The following is a 23,470-nucleotide window of genomic DNA, read 5'->3' on the forward strand; positions in this document are numbered from 1 at the left end:
AGCAGTCATTATGAAAATACAAAGACTGCCAGACTGAAGCTCCATCTACTCATTTTCACCCTCAAGGCTGGGTTGATACTTCTGCGTAGAATCGACGCCGTAAGTACGGTGTAGCCATGGACCTATGCCTGACATGCAGCTCCCCAGAAAGGTAATTACATGTCGTGGTGACGCAGATCACAAGAACTGTGATTGGTCCACTTGGTAGCATTCTTTTTCTTTTTGGGAACGAAGAAAGCGTACATCCCCGGTGTACTTATATCGCTGATAGAAACAGAAGCGCTATTTATATCTAGCATTAAATAACCCGCCCAAGGCATTGTAGCAACATGCCTACAGAATACTCAGGATGCAGTGCCATTTTTCGTTTACCTTCGTTAAGCCTATTTGTACTTTAAGAGACTTAAAAAACAAAAAGTAAAAATAGTATCTAGACACCACCTTTAGAAAGGAAAGTGCATAAAAGTGAATTCGTAGCAGCTCGACGTTTTTCCAAATTTGTCTAGAGGAAGTTTGCAGCAGCAGCAGGACTCGACAAATGGATACTTCATTTAGATGGTTGTTTTTTTTTCCCCAGTTTCAACTGCGTGATTCAACAAACAAATATATCGCAGAGTGGGAAGAAAAATGCAACATTCAAAACTATGCATCACCTAGCCTTTTGGCTGGGTAATTGCAGAGCGACACAGACACACCAACGCGCAAGTACAAATGCTCGCAACGGCACAGGCTACTTGCACAGGTTACGGCGTAGGCTCAACACAGAAGTATCATCCGGCCCTTTTGGGTGACACCATCCAACTATGTTCCTGAGCCCTAAGGCGGCAAAACAATTATGCTAAACCCAGTATGTTTGCATGGTCACATGAGGGTAGTGCTTGCTTTTTTTTAACAAATTAAAAATCTACATTCCAAATATATTACAACTCTTAAATGTGAAATGTCATTAATAAAACAATCATTCTTTACAGCAAATTCGATGCTAAAGTCAATATTAGAGGCAGCACCGTGTGTTTGGTATATGGATGGCTGCCTTACCTTTGATCGCTCTGGTGAAACACATGGCTTTATAAGGCACTCAAAGTAATTCAGCAATGTGCTCGTTTCATTGGGGCTGAAGAGCGCCAATCGCTCGTGCGGCCAATCAGCAACCTCCCTCCCTCCCTCCCTCCCACCCGCGTGAGCCCCGGCCGGTGCTTCTCCTCACGTTCTTCCGGTTTCATCTCGGACACCTTCTGGAGCCACATGTTCCAAGTCTGGCAGTCACACGGTTCGTGAGCCTCCCCGAGACACTCCCTGCGGGAAGACACAGGCGTGCTCAGCGGCCGTGCTCAGCCCTGGCGGGCAGGCGACTGAACATCCTCCCCATCGGGGCACCGGCAAGCGGGCTCACATCACCCCGCGTTTCACATCCCCTATTATCAGGGTTCATCCAGGATTTCTATGAACATGGGAACATGGCCGTCTTCGAGCTGCTAAAGCTAGCGCCGTGCTAAGCACCCGGAGGGGAGGTCGACCCGAAAAGTGGGTCAGCACCTTTGGGCGTGCTCAGAACAGGCGCAAAAGGTGAGGGGAGATTAAAAATGTCAAAGCTCTGGGAAAAGCCTGGCCCTCAGTCAGAAAGCAGAGGGAACACATGCACATATGGACACGCAGTCGGTGTCCCGTGTGACAAAATGCACCTGGGAGTTACTTTGACACACTCCAGCTCCCAGAATGCAACACAACCCCAGGGGAAAGGGGGAGAAAAGCAAAAAAAAAAAAAAAAAAAAAAAAAAAACCCCATACCATGTTAAGTAGGCCACACCACAGAATTTATAGATGTGGAGCTTGCACCATAACGAAACTAGGCCCTCCAGTGGTGAGTTTCCCTTCCTGCAATGTACACTAGATATATCTAAAAGTATGTGGACACCAGCACCCTACTCTTCTGGGAAGGCTTGACATTAGGAGCTGGAACATTGCTGGTGGGACTTGCTGCCATTCAGGGTGAGTATTGACGCTGGGTGACCAGATCCCTTGCTACGGTAACTGACTTGTCGGAAGAATGGGATCCTGCGATGGTGCCAAGTGGATACAGTACAACCACCCATTCCGTTACTAATGCAGGAGATTGCGTGCTTAAGCACACAGCTGTGTTCGGCAATGTGTGTGTCGTGTAGTTAGGAACTTCATCTAATTAATAAGAGTGCCCACTTACTTTTGGCTCCATTTTCACATACATCAAGGGGTGTATTAAATAGAAATGCTGATCCATTTTAGGTCCAAAAATATAAATAAAAGGGTGACCCCCCCTAGTTAAAAGCTTCCTTGGAACAGCACTAGAGACTCACCAGCAGAAGACATGGCCTTTCCCACAGTCAACGGCAGGAGCTCGGAGCAGAGGGAAGCTGAGTGGGTCTGAGGCGGCGGCTCCAGGACCCAGTCGGTTGAGGCGAACAGCTCTCTCACACCCAGCTGTGGGGCACCACTTAATGGCGGGGTTGTTCTCTACAAACGCCTGATGGGAAATGCAGCTGAAGTTCAATGCGTCTTAAAAACAAATGTATAAATAGATGAAGTGCTTAGTTAATCGTGTCACAGGTGTTCTGAGCACACGTGTGCTGATTGGCTTCCCTGGGGCAAGAGTCTACAACCATTTCACGAAAAAGCCAACCGGCAAAAATACCGCGACTTTCTATATTAGCTTCAAATGACTTTAAGGTTACATTTCATGCCGAAGTATTCACGTCAGGGCTCCGGCATGAACTAACATGCCACATCACCATGACAACATAAAGAAAGATGGCCTCAGGTAGAACTGGAGAACTGTCATTCATCACGATCCTCATCGTCAGCGTAATGCTGATTTCTCTCCGGCCCCCAAAACAGAAACACAACCTGTGCTAATCAGATAGAGACCCCTGATAACTAGCCATCTCTGACTGATGTCTGAACGGATAACAGCGCCGTTTCTGTAAGGTGACCCAGAAGAAGAGGAGCGGTTCCGCGAACTCAAAGATGCCAGGTGAGAGATACACAGCATGCAAGAGAGGCTTCTAATGCGAGCTCGTTATCTCAGACATGGCAATTTGTGCTAACGGTATGAGGTTAACAGAGATGATTGGGTATGATAATCAGGTGCAGACCTGGAGCAGACTCAAGCAATTAAACTCTCGGGGAAATCATGAGGTAATTGTACAAGATTAATTGAGGTCAACGCTGCCTTAGGAAGTCTGCAGTAATCCTGTATGACAAAGGGAGGGCTTCAGATGGAACCAGACGGAGATGAACGTTCATCAGTGTTGTTTATGATGCTCTTTGACCAACATCCAGGGCTTTTGCACGACGGCTGCCGTCGGACCCCACACAGGGAGTCTAGGCTCACTGCAGACCACTGGTGGCTCTACCCTTAATGTCAAACTGCAGGTCACTGGTGGCTCTACCTTAATGTCAAACTGCAGGCCACTGGTGGCTCTACCTTAATGTCAAACTGCAGGTCACTGGTGGCTCCACCTTAATGTCAAACTGCAGGCCACTGGTGGCTCTACCTTAATGTCAAACTGCAGGCCACCGGTGGCTCTACCTTAATGTCAAACTGCAGGCCACCGGTGGCTCCACCTTAATGTCAAACTGCAGGCCACCGGTGGCTCTACCTTAATGTCAAACTGCAGGCCACCGGTGGCTCTACCTTAATGTCAAACTGCAGGTCACTGGTGGCTCCACCTTAATGTCAAACTGCAGGCCACTGGTGGCTCTACCTTAATGTCAAACTGCAGGCCACTGGTGGCTCTACCTTAATGTCAAACTGCAGGTCACTGGTGGCTCCACCTTAATGTCAAACTGCAGGCCACTGGTGGCTCTACCTTAATGTCAAACTGCAGGTCACTGGTGGCTCCACCTTAATGTCAAACTGCAGGCCACTGGTGGCTCTACCTTAATGTCAAACTGCAGGCCACTGGTGGCTCTACCTTAATGTCAAACTGCAGGTCACTGGTGGCTCCACCTTAATGTCAAACTGCAGGCCACTGGTGGCTCTACCTTAATGTCAAACTGCAGGCCACTGGTGGCTCTACCTTAATGTCAAACTGCAGGCCACTGGTGGCTCTACCTTAATGTCAAACTGCAGGTAGCGCTTATCCATCTCCCGGGACACCACGCTTTCGATGACCTCCACAGGGACCAGCTGGAAACAGTCATGGGCCGGACAGAAGATGTTGTGTGCCTCCCCCTCCTGGATCTTCAAGTTCAAGAACCTGGCAGAAGGATGAGGCGGATTCACGTGTCCAGTAGATGTAACACTATTCACAAAAATGGCTATTTTTGAAGGTCTTGCTATTAGTTATATATACTAGGTATATCTAATATGCTATTGGAGAGAGCATTGATCTTATGGTATTGGAGAGAGGGGAAAAAAAAAAAACATTCAGAACTCACCCTTCCCAGCATGCTCGGCAGAACTCATGGCTACATGACATATCCACAGGGTCCTCGAACACCGAGATGGGACACATGCAGATTCCACACTTATGGAGGGAAAAAGAAACATTTGACGTCACACTTTGACTACTCCTAGAAAAGGACACTCCATAGTGTTCCAGAGGTGGATAGTTCAGGTTCAGAAAGTACAAATTCAGACCAAGATATTGTTTCAACAAACCAGCTGCATATAAAGAGTCAACATTCACAGAGTACTGGTTAGTTGAAACAAAATCTTGGCCTGGATTTGTACGTTCTGCACCTGAACATTCCACCTCTGTGTGTGAACATAGATGAAGATGTCCACCACCATTAAAGGACCATAGCATTGGTGTAACTGCTCTCGCAACAAACTACAGATGTTATGGTAACTACTGTTACCAAGTCCACTCAGATTATGTGTATTACAGTGACCAGTTCATTCTCACTGGCCTACAGCAAAACATCTTACAAATGCTGAAACCAGCCTCTGAAATGTGCTGGACCTGAAAGGCCACCAGCGCAATAGACCACAGGAAGGAGGACTTTGGAGGAGCTAAATCACAATTACAAATGCACCTACAAAAGAAAGTCATACCAGGCTAAAGCTAATTAGCATTGCATGTCAATCAGCACTTTGACGTGCAATTTCTGAAAGTGATGAGTTAACCGTCAGAGTTTAAAGACTCCAGAATTGCAGGTGCATCAGTTACAGAAAACACAACGTCATTTAACCCAATTAGCACTGGCTAGGCATGGAGAAATCAGCAGAGATGATGGGAACAAGCTAAAGGCAAGTAACAGGGAGAGACAGCTGGATAAGGATGATAGGGTGGATTCTAAATATCAAAACAACCGATTCAACCCCTCTGTGACCAGGCTCAACAAAAACTATACATCAGAAGTGTCACAAAGGTGGGATTTATGGTGAGGCTATCGATTGGGAGCCGCCTGAATCCAAGGTCGATGTCCAAAGACATATCCTGTTGTAAGGAGCACAAAACCTCGCCTATGAGCATTGGAAAAAAGGTACATTGATCTCTCATATCCTGACAGGCTTATGGAGGCAGCCCAAGGATGACTTCAACCACCAATGTGAAGAACCTGTAATGGAAAAGGCAGCTATCTTATGGAAGCTATTGTGTATGATGACAGCTCTTCCGGGTCGTGCAATGACAAATACGGCATATGAGGCTTCCTTACAGCACCCAGTGTACATCGCTAAATTTTACAGAAAGTTCTAGAAGATGGAAGACACAGCAGATTTCCACCTCCTTCATCCCTTGATGAATAAAGGCTGGTTAATGTCTTGCCAGTTGTTTCCATCACCTTGTCCTGCCCTAGTACAACCACCCCTGGATTTGTTACTTTTTCCCCACTCGCAGCCCCCATAAGCAGCAAAAATGTCATTAAGCACCCCCCCCCCCCCCACTCCGTCCATCCCCCCCTCCCCCTCTCACCAGGGGCATGCCTTCATCTCCCGGCGACAGGCTGATCTCGTCAGGCGAGGTGGCAGAGGAGCGGGTGGTGCGTGGCGTGCGGGGCGATGGCAGCGTGTCCCAGGCATTGCAGCCGCTGGGTGGCGGGGCGGGCATCTGCACCCCCGAGCGCTGGCAGCACTCCTCGGCGTTGGACATCCAGGCCTCCAGCAGCTTCTCACGGTCCCAGTCTGCCCCCGCAAGACACATTTAGCCGCTTAACCGACGCCGGTACCCAGCATGACAAAAGAAGCCCTGTGACTTAACGCCGGAGATGGAGCCCAGTCCTCTTATCCCGCTGCATACATGCTGGGCTCTTTAATCAGCCGCTGCTCAGACTAAGCATACGACTGACATCACACCACAAACTGTTTATCCCGATTAAGATCAATAATCTAATCATACCAGGTTTTGGGGCTCAAATCCTGCTCCCTGTCTGCAAGTGTTCGACTCGTGTCATAAGCGTTTCCTCCAGAAGTACAAAAGATGTGCAGTTACACCGCCCACCCCCCCATAATCCAGTCCAGCAGGACCGATGATGAATTCAAAGTCTCCGTTTTTTTAAGCATCTTTGTACCATCGCAGGTATTCTTCAGATAATTAGAAAAATAGAGATTTAATCTCGCCGACCCAACCAGGTCATGTTCTGTGACCCTGTTCGGATGATACATCACATCGGCTTCCCAGAGACCAGCCATCACACACATGGTACGCAGGAAACGGCGCGTTACACCCCCACGAGGACACCTAACCCTAACCTAACCCTAACCAAACCCTAACCCTAACCCTTCCTTGAGGATGGTTCTGTGACAGAAGCTTAACTAAGCCTCTGACATTAAATGTAACATAAGAACATAAGAACTATACAAACGAGAGGAGGCCATTCGGCCCATCGAGCTCGCTTGGGGAGAACTTAACTAATAGCTCAGAGTTGTTAAAATCTTATCTAGCTCTGATTTAAAGGAACCCAAGGATTCAGCTTGCACTACGTTATCAGGAAGACTATTCCATACTCTGACTACACGCTGTGTAACATCCGCTAAGGGTGTGCACACTGCCATGGGAATGAGGCAGGATTAAATCAACAAAACTCAAACACAAGTCTGTCCTTGTATATTCATTGAGGAGATAAAGCATCCGACCACAGCCTGCTGGACTTGACGACAGGATGATGACATAATTATCACCTACTGCTGACCTCTGTATCAGAAACAGGACAATAAATTTACCAAGCACCAATAAACTCCACCTAAACTATGTTTTCCATTCCACTGACCTGGATTAATTAAAGCAACCAATCACAGCAAAATTTCAGAATTCCACATATTTTATTCAAAAAGGACATTTCTAACCAATCAGGATCAATACATCACCCGAATCTTTCAACCAATCAGCAGTAGACTCCTATTTAGTCATTTGTGTTACTTCCCAGGTCACTGCTGGCTGCTGGCTGCCATTTCCTTTATGAAGTTTCATAATGTCAGTACCTGTATTACTGCCCTGCTACTGACCATCCAGCAGGAGGCAGCGGGCCTTTATACTGCCCTTCCTCTTAACCACATCTCTGGTAGTACCACCACATCCAACAGCAACCCCCCCAGTGGCCTCAGGGGGGCCTCATCGGTTTTGTGATCTGGGGTAAGTTTTCTTCAAAGAGTTTCAAGGTGTGTGGGGGGGGGGGGGCAGTTGGGCCCCCGAGGCCCCTGGCCCTGTCAGGACGTACCGTGAGCCCTGAGCAATGCCTCCGCCGTGAAGAGGGGAGCCTGGAGCATGTCAGCCGTCTCCACGATCAGCATGTCCTTCAGACGACGCAAATCCTGCAGCTTCAGACCCTCGTAGGGCTGGACTCACCCGAGGGGGGGGGGGTTAATGGATGGATGGATGGAAGAGGAGGAGAGAAGACAGGGAGAAGCCAAAGAGGGGAGAGAGAGGAGAAACATTCAGAAATGTCCTGCGCTGATGTTTAATCCCTTAACAATAAAGCAGGACAAAGCAGCGGCTTACAGTCATTCCAATCGATACAAAGACTCACCCGCGGTCCCTCCCAGCCGCATCTCAAAAACAAGGCTGACCTTTTACACCCGCCGGGCCACATAATGTGGGTCTGGGGTGGGATATAAAGAACGAGGCCAGAGCCACAAAGGCCAGAGAATGGCAGCAGGTGTGCCATGTGATCTGAGAAAATAAGGAAGCCTGCAGGGTCAAAAGACGCAAAAAAAAAAAAAAACTGTTCTGGAGATTAAAAATAATACTGACGATTATCATGTCCAGTGCAAGCCGCAGGAGCCCCGATGTGTACATGGGAAAGCCGTGAGGCGCCGTTACAGTGACCCTTCTGCTGAAATGTCTCCCCTGTCCGTGTCAGAGATCCGTACGCCGAGGGGCAGAATGACAGCCGGGCTTCCCGGTGCTTCACAATAACACTCTCATTCAATTACAGCCCAAGTTTAATAACTCACAATTCTCTGATGAAGGGAATAAAAAGATCCCGGTATGACCCTGACCTACACAGCTGTGAAGACAATTATGCTCTATGTAGGGTGACTGAGAAGACGGAGGAAACCACTGCTAAAAATAAAGGTTCTTTTCCCCGATAACTCTAAAAGACACGACTTGCATTTTTAATATTCAAAAGGAAATGTGTGCCACATACATATTCAATACAAGCTAATATTATATAGTTAGGTACTGTGTATTAGGTGGGATTAGGTTTATGCCTATACACCACACACACACACACACACACACACACACACACACACACACACACACACACACACACACACACACACAGATATACACATAATATACATATATACATATGTGTGTGACAGAGACACAGACTGTCGGCCCAAGATGTCCCCGTCTAACAGCCCCATAGAGGGGGCGGCTCTTCCAGATCGCCTCTGAGGGACTTTGCCCAGCCAGCTCTGCTCCTAATAGGCATTAGCCTTTAGAGCTGGGGGAGTGGGGGGGGGGGGGGCAGAGAGACCGTCTGCCGGTGGTCAAGGGCATCAATCAGATAGCGGGTGGAAACAGGTTTGCCGCCATCGACCCAAAATGCGGCAGCAGAGCAGTTCAAACGGCACGTGATGATTTTTCAGCCACAGATGCCCCATCGTCCCACTTGCTCTACCCATCGAAATCATAAGCAGAAATCTATAATCTATAAATAAAAATTAAAAAAACACATTCCACCTTCTGACATTCATCAGGAAGAGGAGTGCAGGTTCGAGAGGCGGTCTGCTTTCCGTCAGACAGGCCGGAGGCAGACGCCCCCAGCGGATGATAAGCAGCCCACCTCTTTACGGTCCAGTGCAGCATACTCAGCCTCCACGCCCTCCGCCTCGGGGTCCTTGGAGAAGACCATCTGAGCCTCCAGGCTGAGGGCCAGCTCCTTGTGGTGCTGCTTCTCGGCACAGTCGCACGGGGTCTCCTTATCCTCGTTCTCCGCGAAGAGGTCTGCGTCGCTCCTCACCAAGTACTGTAGAGACAGTCGCGGTTGGCGTCTCCACCATTACAGCACGCTGATGCCAAAGACGGCCAGCAGGGGGTGGGTGTAGCGATTGTCGCCCCGTCGCTGCCAATCTAGGCCTCCTATAATCACACAGGACGGGGCCGGCCCCCCCTTCATGACTCCTAGTTTTATTGCCGCAGTTACTCAGCAGATGTTCAAACCAGACCAGCATCTGGAGCCAGGAAAGTGCCGCTGCATTCGACACATTTCACTGGAGTGACTTAAGGGAACCGCACTTCTAAAGAGCAGCTGTTAGCATGCTTAGCCCTGCCAGCCCTGGCTCAAGCTGTTCCCAGAAGTCCCGGTTTAAGCGTCAGATCAGTCATGTGACTGGGCGGCCTGCTGCGCGGCACTCGGTCGTCACGGCGACCGGGCAGAAAGCGGTTCAGACTCAGAACCATATCGGGCACGACCGGCCTCCTGCCCGCCCCACTTGACGTTTCCAGGGCGACTGTCTGCATTTCTGACGGGGTCCGGGGGCCGGCGGTGGGGGAGCGAGGGGAGGGTTTCTTTAATGGCTCTGCTGTAACCATCTGTTTGCACTTGTTGCAGTCACATGGTCAAGTCATGCAGGCGTTCAGAAATTCACACTGTGGGCCTTGCATCAGAATTTAGAAATATCACTGAATATTCCTGCATGTCACATTCATAGCTGGAAATCAGACATCAATACACAAATTATTATGAGAAATGCAGAGGGCAGCTACGGCAACATTCCATATTAGTCATTTATCAGAATTATTTTTTAATCAGCACATGTGATACAGGAGGCTTTGTAGCAGGTGTCCCAAATCCAAAGGGTATCGCGCTCGGGGATTCTGCAGTCCTACGTTCTCATCCATTCACTCATGATAACGAGGTAACCAGCGAATAGTGAAATAGTGAACTAAAATGAACCACAGGGTGCCGGCCAGCTGCAGCACAGGAGACTAATTACCCAGGGAATCCATTAAATCATCTGAGGGGGAACAATACGGTCGCTCAGCTGCCTTTATATCTGCCCGCTACTTTGTGAAGCCTACCATTATTTTAGCTATACACAGGCCGGAATGCTATTGTCATGCTTCACCTGAGAAGTTAAATCACTCTTCCAGCAGTAATTCTTATTCTGTGTCCAGGGGAGCTGTAGTGGCATGGATATGAAAACCCTGGCCGATTCAGAGGGCCCTGCACTTCACAGGGGCCCAAGAAATGTAACGTTTTTTTGGTAATATTGGGCGGGGAAGTTCCATGGCGACATTCAGTCAGGGGGGCAGAATTTTTACACCCATGTGTGTGGCTCAGTGGGTTAGGAAGCTGTGCTCATGAATCCTACGGCCAGCGGAGCGATTACATCACAGGGTCAGTAGGGTCTGTAACCCCAATCGCTATGGGGACTTGGCTGACTGTGCCTCCTCAAAATGCGGCTAAATAAATGGAAAACAGTCTCTTCAATATATTCTTTCATATTTACTGTCCATGTGATGAAAACCTAAGATTTATGTCTATAAACAATGACCAGAACCAAGAGGATGCACTGACCGTCATCGCAGTGCTCCGCCCCCCCACCCCTGACCCCTGACCCTCACCTCCACACACGTCTTCATCCCTGAGGCGGCCGCGTAGTGCAGGCACGTGCTCTTCTTGACGTCCGTGGCGTTGACGTTGGCGCGCTCGTACTCGCCCTGATCCAGCTTGGCGCCGGTCCACCTGAGGATCATCTGGAGGCAGTCGGCTCGCCTCTGCTCATCCTCTTGGGGCCGGGCCAGGCGGGGGTGCAGCACCCCCTCCGGCAGCAAGATCTGCGGGCCCATGCAGAGCAGGTGCAGGCAGGTCTCGTTGTGCACATTACGCTTGTTAGGGTTGCCATCCTTGCAGAACAGGAAGGACCTGGTGGAGATGAGAATGGGAAGATGCCAGCAGGGGGCGTTACAGCTAATTTGGATAATTTGTGCTAATTCCATGCATATTCATCAATGACATGTGGGTTTAGTCTCCCAGCCCACATATGCAGGTCCCGGTACCAGCCTTCAAGCCCCTTCGGACTTCTAGCACATCCCCACTTTCCCGAAGCCGAAAAAGCTCCTTTGATCCGAATCCTCTGCACCATGCGTTAAATCCGTACCCCAAATAAAAGCCCCCATTCCGTCCTCCCAGCCCTGCGTAGCACGGCCCCACTTACAATTCCGTCAGGAGCGAGCCTCACGGTCTGATTTATTACGGCAAACCAGGAAGCGGCAGCCCTATTAACGTGCGTTTCGGGAATGATTCTGCACACGGACAGTAACGGTACAAAGGACAGGGGACCGAGCAACCAGGCGCAGTACATTAATTCCGGTCGTGTATCCAATATGGCTTGGTTAAGCAGACTGTCCCCGCGTCCTTGGGCAAACAAATATATTTTGGAAAAAGGGTGACCGGGGGGGGGGGACAGTGGCAATGAGTGGAAAAGTCACAGCGAATGGCACTTGTGGGAAAGCTCTCTTGAGCAACACTGGCCCAGAATCAAGGTTAAAGAAATGATGGGGGTGGGGGGGGGGGGGGGGGGGGGGCTGCACTGTCACCGTACAGGGAGAGTAGAGATGCTTGCATGCCAGGGTCATGGCTGACTATGCGGCACACAGAGGCGGGGGGCCAGGCTCTCAGTGCGGATCAGAGGGCTCCGCCATGCGGGGGGGGGGTGACCACGGCAGCACCGTGACCCATTTCACGCTGCCTATTACACCGTACCCCTCCCTCATATTTCCCCAGGCAGCCAAAATCAGGACACAGTACACTTGGAATTCAACTCCCTCCACATTAAACTGGATTACCGCCGTTTACGCCGATCGCATCAGGGCTGCTCCCCTATCTACTGCTGCATGTGAACGCTGCCTATTCGGTGCCTTTAGCTCCAAATACAAAAGGCCAACTTCAGGCAATCGACAGCAAGCAGAGTATCGTAGGACAGTAGGATCAACTTCTAATTACAGACTCAACTACTGGCATTAGAGGGCCTGGTTTATCTTAAAGGATCTGTAGGTCAGAGTAGAGAATAACGCCCTCTTCGCGAAGAAAAAAATAAAATAAAATCTTGTCACTATTAGTAGCGGCGACCATCAGTAAGTTTACCGCTGAGACCCTGTGACTCTTACAGTCTTGACCAGGGAGAATGATGCAGAAACGCCACAGGCTTCTGTCACCGGCCCTGATCGTTTGTTTCTCCGCATGACAGCAAAGCACCTCATGACAATACAAAAATCACCAGAGTTACACTTTCTTAGAAACGTCCCGCTGGGTGTTTTGGCGTCATGTTAATGAATAACTCACTGCCAGACACTGATTAACAAAAAAGAAGGAGAAAAAACACTTAACCCATTATCATGACTAAAATCCCATCACCAAACTGGGCGTTTTAATCGAAGGAAAAGGCAGGAGCTGCTGATGTTCGCGGAAGCGCTGAGGCTGAAGTCGCATGACAAACCAAACAGTGACAGAGTGCAGAGCCATCTCCCCCCTTCACAAGCGTGACTAACTCAGTCAGTGCTTCATCAGACACAGCACATGACACACCAACATGGATAAGAATATACACATTTAAATTGATTAAATATTCACAGATGACTGACTGGTGGCTGAACTCAACCCATACTTGTGGGCTCCCCACCAGGGACAATTCTGAATTCGGAAAGGTGGGGGGGGACTCATGAGGGGTCATAGTTCATACAAAGGGGCCAACCTTCTCATTAGCCAATGATATGTTTTGAAATCGTTGCGTGACAGATGAGGGGGCACTCTGAGGGCCAATCAGCTTTCAGCTGGGGACAATGCCTTTGTGGCCCCGCCCCTGCATGGGCCCCTGCTCACCGTCCACAAGGCGAACGGGAGGCAGATATGAGCAAGGTCTGATGCGGCTGGGTCCTACCCACTGACGGACACTGGTTTTGGGAATGTGGAATATTGCCACTGATGGGGAAGGAGGCGGGGCTAAATTCATCCAACCAAGATCTCCCGCACGCAGCTACACACTTTGAAGCCGAGATCCAGATCAAGACCAGATCGAGAGCAGCTAGCGGAGGAGACTCGGGCATTGTGTAAGGATGCCACCTGCAGGGCTGCTGGGGTGGGGGGGGACCAGTCAAGATTAATCTGCTCAGCATGCTGCCACTGTGATCCTCACCAGCAAAAGCAGTGACATAAAGAGACATATTGAGACAACCATTCATCAGCATTTGGCGCGAGGGAACCTAGTTCGAACTTAGCAGCTCCAGTTCTACACAGTGAGGAAATCCATCCTGCTACACGCACCCCCCCATCCGTCACAGCGTCAACCATAAAAGTACTTAGCTAGCGGAGCCTGCCGCTCCACCCGGTGGGCAAAGACAGGAGCTTTAGCCTACGAACAAACAAATAGAGACATCGATCCCAGTAAGGCCAAAACGACAGTAGGGTGAATCACGGTATTTCACGCACCTGTTTGTCAGACATGACATAATTCAATTAGTTACACGTTAACTGCAATTTAATGATCACCCTAACACCTTATTTCATGGCACCTGCTGCAGGAGACCACATGGTTAGGGAAGCTTTACGGGGAACTGAGAAAGGTGTAAATATGGAATGCCACATCTCCCCACAATGTGACAAAAACCTGGAACTATTTGCCTAGTGGGGACATTTTTTTGATCCCCATAAGGATAGCCTGAATTTTATAAGAATCTGTGCCTGCAATCAAAAAACTAAAAATGCTAACTTGTATTTTGTTTGGTTACATATGGTTAAGGTTAGGGCTGGGTTGGGGTTACGGGTGTCATTGTGGAGATTAAGGTTTTCCCCATAGAAAACGCGTGTGCGTGTGGCGTGTGTGTGGGCGTGTGCGCGCGGCGTGTGCGTGCGGTAAGGGGGGGGGGGCAGTAAGGAGCACCCCGATTCCGGGAAGAACGGATCTGACTCAGGACACTGAGCTTTAAGGTTATATCACATAAATCATTAAACATCCTGCAGTTTTACAAAACACTCTGTGATGGTGCACAATACGAGTATGTCAGTAACCTCTGGAGGACCACTTGGGGATTGGGCACGTGATCAGGTAAGACTGACCCTGTACGTGGCTCTGCTACAAGGTGCCATCAGTCATGTGACTGACCAGGAAGCCGAAGGATCTACAATGTCAGCTATCTAACAAAGCACGTTCCTCTGATGCCTTCACGCGCACTGTCAGCCCTGCAGTGAGAAGAGGGTCACACTGGCACACTGGACAGGAAGCTGGATGGTGTCGGGCACGCAAATGGAAGAGAAACCACTACAACTCCAGCACAGGCCGTCAGCCAGATCCCAACCCAGCAATTCACAGCCGCTCAGGCGGATAAACGCAGGCTTTTGTTGGGAAGGTCAGGAGGTTACAATTACCTTCTAGATTATGAACTCCAATTACAATTACAAACCATAATTTAGTTCTTGGCATGCTGCTCAGATTGCAGTGAAAGTCCAGCTGTGGCCTTTGTTTATATAATAACCATAATAAATATAGATGACTGATTACCACGGGCCTACTAGCCATTTAACCAGTGTTTCCCAATCCGGTCCTCGTGGATACACAGTCGGCCCATGTTTTTGCTCCCTCCAAGCTCCCTGCCAGACAGTCCACATTTTTTTGCTCCTTCCCGGCTCAAAAACGTGAACTGTAACCGGGTCCCCGAGGACCAGATTGCGAAACGCTGTTTTAACCCAGTTTTTACTATCAGCCATAATGTGTCCATAATGGGGCCAATGGTGTCGCCAAAGGTCAGACATCAAAGAGCATCAGGTCCATCAGACAGACTCAGAGCATTTTCTAAGGCTGCATCAATGATGTGTCTCATAACTAAGCATCCTTTCAGCCCACCTCTCCAGGACATGCTCTGTTCTGACCCACGGCAGGAGCCAGTGGGTCACAAGCGGCCAGCTGTCTGGGCTGGCAGAGGCCTGTGATTTTGCCCAGTGAGGGTTTAAGAGTGGGGGGGGGGGGCTAAACAGAGCAGCGAAGACTGCTTAGCCCTCACTGGGGGGGGGGGGGGGGGGGCGGGATGCTTGTCTCTCCATACTGCTGTACCCTATTTTGAGACGACCACAGCCTGGCACCTTACAGGACAGAAATGCCACAACCAAAAGGCACCTAAAATAAATCACCGTTTCCAACCCCATTACAAGCTCGACGACCATCTTTAATACACCTTTTTCCATTTCTCTGGAAAACCACATAAGAACATTCAAATAAAACTCTTTCAAAGTCTCGTCTCTCTTAAATTGCTTCATCCTGACTTCACTTTTTCTAGACATCTACTTCAACCCCTCCGGAGCAGACAGGACAGCACGCTGTACAGCTTTGGCACACATGCATGCAAAGAGCAATTACAGCACTGCTACAGGGTGACTACAGACACCCCCAGGCCCAGAGATGAACGGCGGAGGGCATTTCAACAGCTGGGAAGACAACAAAAAAAGGGCTCATTTTCAAAAAATGACATGTTACTGATGGGAGAAAAAAAAACAGTTTCTTGTTCAGATAGGAATTCAAGAGTAAAATTAGAAGATAAAGTGGGGTGAATAGTGAGCCACACACATACACACAGCCTACTACCCAGCCGTAACCGTAAGTATAAGCAACCAAACAAAAATGGAAGACTTCTGATACGTTTAGTTTTTTGACTGCAGACAAAATTTCTATAGAATTGAGTTTCTCCTTGTGGGGGCGAAAAACATCAAAACAACAGGTTTTTATCACATTGAGAGAACATCTGGTCCCACAATGTAATAAATACAGTACAAAACACACAGACACGCACACACACAAAATGGTGAGCAGTGAGTAGAAATTAATTTGTAAAACGATGTCTTCTGGGTTCGCTATATTTCAAAGCAAACATTTCACCATTTCTGAAAGCAGTAAGATGTGAAGATGTAAGACTGACAGGAATTACTACATGCAAGCAAGTGCTGCTCTTTGAGTCCAAAGGTTTGAAGATGGTGGGGGGGGGGGGCATGATTTTCAGTCTCAGTAGACGAACCCTGGACAGGCAAGAACAAGCCTGTACAAATTTAAAACGAGTCTCGGACGCGGGCCCCTGTATTTATGTTTGTGATTTTCTATTCGCCTCAAAGAACATCAGAGTACAAAATCTCGAAGGATGCAATTTGTCCATTATAGAGATTCACCATTTACCTGCAGCAGCACAGATCCAAATGGGGGAGAAGAATTTGAGAGAGACAGAGAGAGAGACAAAGAGAGAGAGAGACAGAAACTTTTGACTTTTAAAAACTTCTTTATTAACACAAATGCACAATTAAGCCTTACTCAAAAAGATAGATGAAAATTGGGACAATTTGGCTCTCACATGCCGTATATTTCGGACCATAGATAAAAATGACGTTGGAAAAATCTGCCTGGAACCCACCAAACCATGCCTCAAGCTTTAAGAACATGGTCCCAAGCCTTTCGCACCTCAAAAAAAGATGCGCCACAGTTTCAACTTGCCCACAAAAAGGGCAGAGAGACAGAGAGAGAGATACTCTCAGATTCAGTGCTGCTGACGCTGAACAAACAGCACAGCCACAGCACAGCCACAGCACAGCCACAGCACAGCCACAGCACAGCCACAGCACAGCCACAGCACAGCCCCCGGAAGCTTACACGCCACAGATAAAGCCGTTATCCCACCAACCCAGGGGTGACAGGAGGCATATCCATGCTGATCTGATTAGGGCGGGTCTGCAAAGCACGGTCACTACAGCCCACGCAGCCTGCAAATGGAGGAGAGTTCGACAGCAAACACTGTGGTTGCAACGCCCTCACATGCATGCAACAGAGGCAGGTAGCTAGATTTTTGTGGGGACTCTCCATTGCTATGGGCAGTAACCATAAGTAATGAAACAAAATACAAGACTAAATCTTAGTTTTTTGATTGCAAACACAGATTTTTATGCAACCCCCAAAAAATGGGCCCCATATCGTCAAAAACAGGTTTTTAATCTCATTGTGGGAAGACAGACAGGCAGGACAAGTCAATGTGGTAGATGGACTTTGCACAACAACCTGGTCACTTGTACTACTGAGCCTGAGGCAGATTGCTGCACTATACCCCCCCACCCACCCCCCCAGGACTGGCCAGCATCCACCTCGTACTTATCAATACTGACAAAGTATATATCGCACTCTTTACATATTTATCGTTGTTCTATGAGAACTTCAATTTGCTATGGGAAGGACATCCAGAGTAAAATCTGAATGTAGAATCACACTGCTACAGGTCTGCCTCCCACAAGCACAGGGGCACTAATCCAGACTAGCAGCCATTTCCGACCGATCCCAGGGAAAAAGAGATTAATATTGACGCCCGGAATGAAGGAGAAAAAAAGTTACATATATATTCTGCCGACCTTGTCTCCTGCGACACCCCGAGTCTCCTGCATGCCTTCCTGCTGTACCAATGTTCATCCTGCCGTCAGAAGCAGCACCAGCACCTGCCTGAAATCACCTCTTGCCCCCCCCCCCGACTTCAATCTTAAAATCTGGACTGTGTAAGTTAATACTTTGTCATCCTGTTCATTTGGCTTCCTCTGCCAGCCCCCGGAGGATGGGCTCCCCCCTTTTCAGTCTGGTTCCTCCCAAGATTTCTTCCTTCTAGGGAGTTTTTCCTTGCCACTATCGCCGCTGGCTTGCTCACTAGGGGGGGGATAAATGTATAGTGCTTTGAGACAATGTAATGATGTGAAAATAATGCTATATAAATAAAATTTAACTTACTTGAACTGAACTGCCCAAAGCTTAGGCTTTGCATCTGATCCCTGTGTGTTACGGTTAAGGATCAGTTTTCAAAAACACTTCCAGCCTCAATGAGTCAGCTGCTCTCCCCCAGGAACTGACTGATCGCGGTTCGGATCAGAACTCCCACCTTCCCTCCCCATAACAGAGGGCCGCAAACATCATAGACTGACGGATGCAAAGCCGTACTTCCCGTCTCCGCGCCGCCCGACGCATCAGCCAGGAATCTGCCAAAATGCGGAAGCTCCTACGTGTCATCGGGACCGGTTTCCAGAACAGGCTGGTGCCAAATGTCAGCGCCCAGTGAAAGAGAGCCGTTTCCTTACGGACACCCCCGACAAGGCTGGGGCCCTGAAGTGGGCTTAGGGTGCCCTAAAGAGCGCCTGACCCCAGATTCACAAGAGTGAGGGTCTGGATCCAAGTTAAGAAGGTGGCTCAATCTCAGCTCTCCCAACACAATTCATAGCTGAGTAGACTGGGGGGCGGCCTAGCAGAACAGTGGCAGCATCCACAAGGCTAAACCGACTACTGGATTAGCCACTAGATTACAGAGACGTTAAATCAAGTTCATTTTTACTTTCTAATTTAAACTTCAGACTCTGAACTGCCTAATTAAGTTCCAGCATACTAGTCCTTGTTCAGAGGTGGATAGTTCAGGTCCAAAAATTGAAAATCCACACCAAGATTTTGTTTCAACCACCCAGCTGAGTATAAAGAGTCACAGTAACATAGTACTGAACTTGTTGGCTGATACAAAATCTTGGTCTGGATTTTTACTTTCTGGACATGAACTATCCCACCTGACCTATTATATATTTTTTATGGGATTTACTGTGTTTTTTTTTTTCTTTTCTTTTTACACAATTCTTATTTTACTGTACCATTGTGAGCTTGTCTTGTTATTCAGTAATCTGTGGGGAGGATATACAAGGAAGGTGGTTTTGTACCCGGTACATTGTTTTCTGAACATAAAGCTTTGAATATTGAATCCTGGAAGTTTGCTAGCCGGCAGCCTGCTCAGGACACGGCTCCACATTCTCCATGGAAACTCCACTCAGTGCTTCTCACTTTCCCAGCATGGAGTCCCGGGAGGGCAGCGCCACACATGCACGTAACCCACGTCCTTTACTCAGCCGTCCGCGTTTCCTCTCATTACATTTAAACCAGCGTGTCGCGCTTGAAGCCTGCCCTGACTCAGAACCATCTTATAAACGGTCAAAACAAAACAGCATGAAAAAAAAAGCATTAAAAGGCTTTAAACCCGCTTTTTGCCAAACACCCCCTCATCTCAAACCTTACGTTCACACACTGAGCTCAGGCCCGGCAAATAAATGCAGATGGACTTTTACAAAAGGGTCTAGAAGCAGAAGAATTTATAAGCCAAACACAATCCAACATGATGTTTATACTGTGACAAACAACCTTTGTTTGACACAACTTTACCATTATCGTCCCCATTAGTACCTGTAGTAAGTCTGTAGTAACAAAAACAAAAAGGAAAAACAAACAAACAAAGGCAAATGGCCGATGGCGAAACCTTCCACGCATCACGTGAAACAAGAATCTTTCACATGGCATTCCATCGTCATGCTACAGTAATTTTATGGAGGATATGAAATAGAGGAAGACTGTTGCTAAGCATCCTCCGATGAACCATGACAATGGCATGTGTAACACGTAACGCACGTCACAGTGGGGACAGCCACATCGCCGATTAAGGCCTGCAGTATTGGGGACAACCCGATTGCTGTATTCCATCTACAGCCAGTAGCAGTGAATACCATCACCGAGCATCTGTGTGGGTCCCCTGCTGGCCACAAATAGTCATTACACTAGGGTGGGCACAGGGCCCCAGAAACGGCGAACCCACCCCTGTCTACAGCACTGCCAGTCAGCCACTCTATCTGGAAGATGAGATCCAACGGACCGCATTACCGTAATTAGCTTAAAGTTGGTTTGCGGCACCGTGCTGAGCTGGTCATTCAGCGAATGAGTCAGGGTAATTAAAGGGGGAGCGTATCTGCAGTGATTTATGACTGGAGAGGGAAATATTCCTGACAGACAGAAAACTGCCTGACCCTGACCGGGCGGATGCACAGCGAGCAGTCAATCACATCCTGCGCTCACCAGCCACCCCCCACTCCACCCCACCCCCTGGGGCACAGAGCCAGCGAGGTGTGGCCGCTGACCCAGACGGCCAGAGCCATCGCAGATCAGCCGGGAGGGGGAGGGCAGGAGGGGACGGCAGGAGTGACGGCCAGCTGACAGGGACATGGCAGCCATCATGCTGTTAATGTGCTGAGCAGGGGTGACACTTTAAACCGGCGTGAAAAATGCTCCATTCAGCACCTTCACTCCTGAAGAAATGCTGGCCTGCTTTTCAAACCATAAAATAAGGCCAGTTAAAACATTACCCATAAACTGCTGTATTTAAAAAAGAAACAAGAGCCATTTAGAAGTGCATGCCGTTTAAAATGTCAGGAAATGTGTTTTATATTTAATTTAGCTGTCGTAGGTGGAGTAGAAGGTTCCAACAGACATACAGGCAGACAGACAAAGAGACAGATAGAAAGAGACAGAGGCAGAGGCAGACAGAGGCAGACAGAGGCAGAGAGAGGCAGACGGAGAGAGGCAGACGGAGAGAGGCAGACGGAGAGAGGCAGACGGAGAGAGGCAGACGGAGAGAGGCAGTGTGATGGGCAGGGCTCCTGACCTGAGCAGACGCGTCATGGCGTGCCTGGAGGCGTAGTGCAGAGGGGTGTTGTGCTGATACGGCTCCCCGTACGAGGTGTTGGGGTCCAGGGACTCCTTGAACTGCGGGTTACTCTCGTAGAGCTGGCAGGCCAGGGTCTCGTCCCCATTGATCAGGGCCTTGCGGAACTTGGTGGCCGTGTTCCCCATGACTCGGCCCCCGGGGGACGCTGTCGCTCCTACTGCCGCTGCTAATCTCCTGGCCTGTCCTCAGCCCTTCAGCACGCAAGGGGCCAGCATGCTGCGGCTCCTGTGGGGGGGGGGGCATGAAGACATCGGCACTTCAGGCGACTGACTCACTTCTGCCTTCTACTGGACAAACGGACACAGCACAACAACATAACACTGGAAACACGAGAGCACGAGACGAGCCATTTATGCAACTGCCATTTTAATAGACAAGTTTAATAATAATAATAATAATAATTTATTATAAATATAATTATATTTACAATAAATAATTCAAAAGAAAAAAAAACAAAAAGCAGTATCTGACCTTCCTGCATCAAACAACTTATTCTGGTCTGGGGGGGCGCAGCCTATTCCAGGCTGTGGACACACTAGATGAGACACATCACCAGTCCAGCACCAGTATAAAAAGCCCAAACTCAGCACACTGTCCAGCTCGGCCTTGATGTCCTCTAAGGGAAGCCTCTCCGGCCCGCTGTGGTTCAACAGGACAGAAACCATCTTCAATCACAGGAAGCCCACTGACAGGAAGCCCACTGACAGGAAGCTACGTCGGGCCATTATTGTACCCTTCAGCAATTTACTACAGTCGTGCAAATTCGAAACATATGCACAAACTCAAAAACACGCTTGAGTAAAAGGCTACAATAAAAAAAAAAGAATAATGGGGAACTTGTTCTGCGCACGTCTTTTATGATGAGATTAAGGGCCAAAAATCCCAGGGGTTTCTTTAAACAGCGCAGAGGGAGGGGCAGAGGGGCATAAACATTTAAATTCTAAAGGAATTCAGTCCAAAGGTTGGATATAAAACCCACAAAAATACAGCTTGACGCACAAACCCCGCCCCCGCCCCACCCCCACAGGAGGCTGACAGAAACTCCCGAGCCAGATACTGGTGTCACACCTGAAGTCACCTGCAGGCCACATGGAAACCGGGAGCGACCCCAAAGGACACGCCACTAAGCCGTGACAGAAGGGCTCTGCAGCGCCCCCTAGGGAGCGCCGCTCGGTGGAGCATGAGGAAGTGGCACGAAGCTAGAAGCCTGAGCCAGGCCGACCAGTGAGCGCCTGACGTCATACATGATGCTCACACAAGGCACAGACAGACTAAGCAGAAAATCTCTAAGCTTCCCTCACTACTTTTGCAGCATCCTTTTCTTTTTATTTAATAAAAAAAAAAAAGAAAAAATTTCAAAACCAGCCTTTCTGCTACATTTATCAGCAGGCCGGCAGAAGGCATACCAAGACATGTGACTGTGAGGTGCACTAGCGGTGTGACTCAACACGGGTCCCCGGGTGACACGGCAGCGACTGTGGCCTGAGCTCCTCAGCTATGCAGGCCAGAAGGCAGGCCGGACCGGTCGGCGTGAGCAGGTGCCGCAGCCGGCAGCCCCGCGGTGAGGCGGTGGAGTTGGGGAGGCCGCACTCTGCCTTGGAAGGAGGTCAATACGACCCTCATCCAGGCACCAAGACAGAAACACTTATTTTGGCTACAGCAGACGCAGGGTTGAAATGAGGAGTATTTTTAGCCCTCTCCATGTATACCCGCCACCCCCCCCCCCCCCAAATGCAACCTGTCTTGTCATGTGCCCCCTCCCGGCTGTGGATCACGGCCTACGTGCCACGTGTCCACACACGATCAGGCTCCGGTCTTCGTCGCACCACGGCCGGGGGCCTGCTTCCGCCGCCATCTGCTGACCTCCGAGGCTCCAAGCGCCGGAAGCTTCTCGCCCCCGACCACAAACTCACCGATTGGCCGCCCAAACGTGCAGTCTGATCCCCGACCGCGGACACATCCGTGACACAGAATCCCTCCAAACCCCACAGTGACACCTCAGGTTTACATTCTAGATATTATGACTATGATTATCAGCTCATTAACAATTAATTCCCATCCATTCCATTGCTACCACTCAAAAGAATGTGGGTGGGTGTGGCTTAATTCCCAGCTGCTCAATCCTGCATCAGACTTCAGGGAATTTCCATCTCCACCATAAGCAGGGAAAGAGTCAGTCCCGGTCCCGGTCCCGGTCCCGGTCCCAGGAGCAAATAATCCAATCAAACGACCCCGCAGATGCACATATTCTGATCTCAGGGCTGCCCGAAGGCACACTTACCTCGCCGGAGGCCAGCCGGCTCAAGAAGTGTGTCGATCCCTCAAGAGCGAGACTTAAAGTTAAAGCCCGAGAAGACCCCTTACCGGCACGGCCCGGCCTGCCTCCGAGAGATAAGCGAGCACCTCTTGGTGCCGACCCACTTACACGGACAGCGTTAAGAAGCTGCGTGCAGAGGGCTGCTTCCGGGGGGCACACCTGGAGAGAGACAGAGCATCGTCCATGA

At 49.3% G+C, this 23,470-nt stretch overlaps 1 protein-coding gene across 12 annotated transcripts in view; it reads right to left on the minus strand.

The window, feature by feature from the left end:
- Positions 1-23,470, minus strand: part of ankib1a (ankyrin repeat and IBR domain containing 1a) — a 42,440-nt gene that overhangs the window by 14,579 nt on the left and 4,391 nt on the right. For 8 of the 12 annotated variants that reach the window (XM_072705913.1, XM_072705912.1, XM_072705911.1 and 5 more), the window contains 9 exons: positions 20,904-21,191; positions 11,001-11,301; positions 9,217-9,399; positions 7,639-7,756; positions 5,898-6,106; positions 4,417-4,505; positions 4,091-4,235; positions 2,334-2,500; positions 1,208-1,296 (listed from right to left, as the gene is read on the minus strand). In XM_072705913.1, the coding sequence (XP_072562014.1) occupies positions 1,208-1,296; positions 2,334-2,500; positions 4,091-4,235; positions 4,417-4,505; positions 5,898-6,106; positions 7,639-7,756; positions 9,217-9,399; positions 11,001-11,301; positions 20,904-21,091 (1,489 nt within the window). In that variant the 5' untranslated portion in view covers positions 21,092-21,191. Of the gene's footprint in view, positions 1-1,207; positions 1,297-2,333; positions 2,501-4,090; positions 4,236-4,416; positions 4,506-5,897; positions 6,107-7,638; positions 7,757-9,216; positions 9,400-11,000; positions 11,302-17,805; positions 18,048-20,903; positions 21,192-21,437; positions 21,606-23,470 lie in introns of those variants that run through there. The other 4 variants (XM_072705910.1, XM_072705908.1, XM_072705918.1 and 1 more) reach the window with 3 other exon arrangements.

The sequence above is a fragment of the Paramormyrops kingsleyae genome, chromosome 23 (genome assembly GCF_048594095.1).
Source record: "Paramormyrops kingsleyae isolate MSU_618 chromosome 23, PKINGS_0.4, whole genome shotgun sequence".
NCBI lineage: Eukaryota > Metazoa > Chordata > Actinopteri > Osteoglossiformes > Mormyridae > Paramormyrops > Paramormyrops kingsleyae.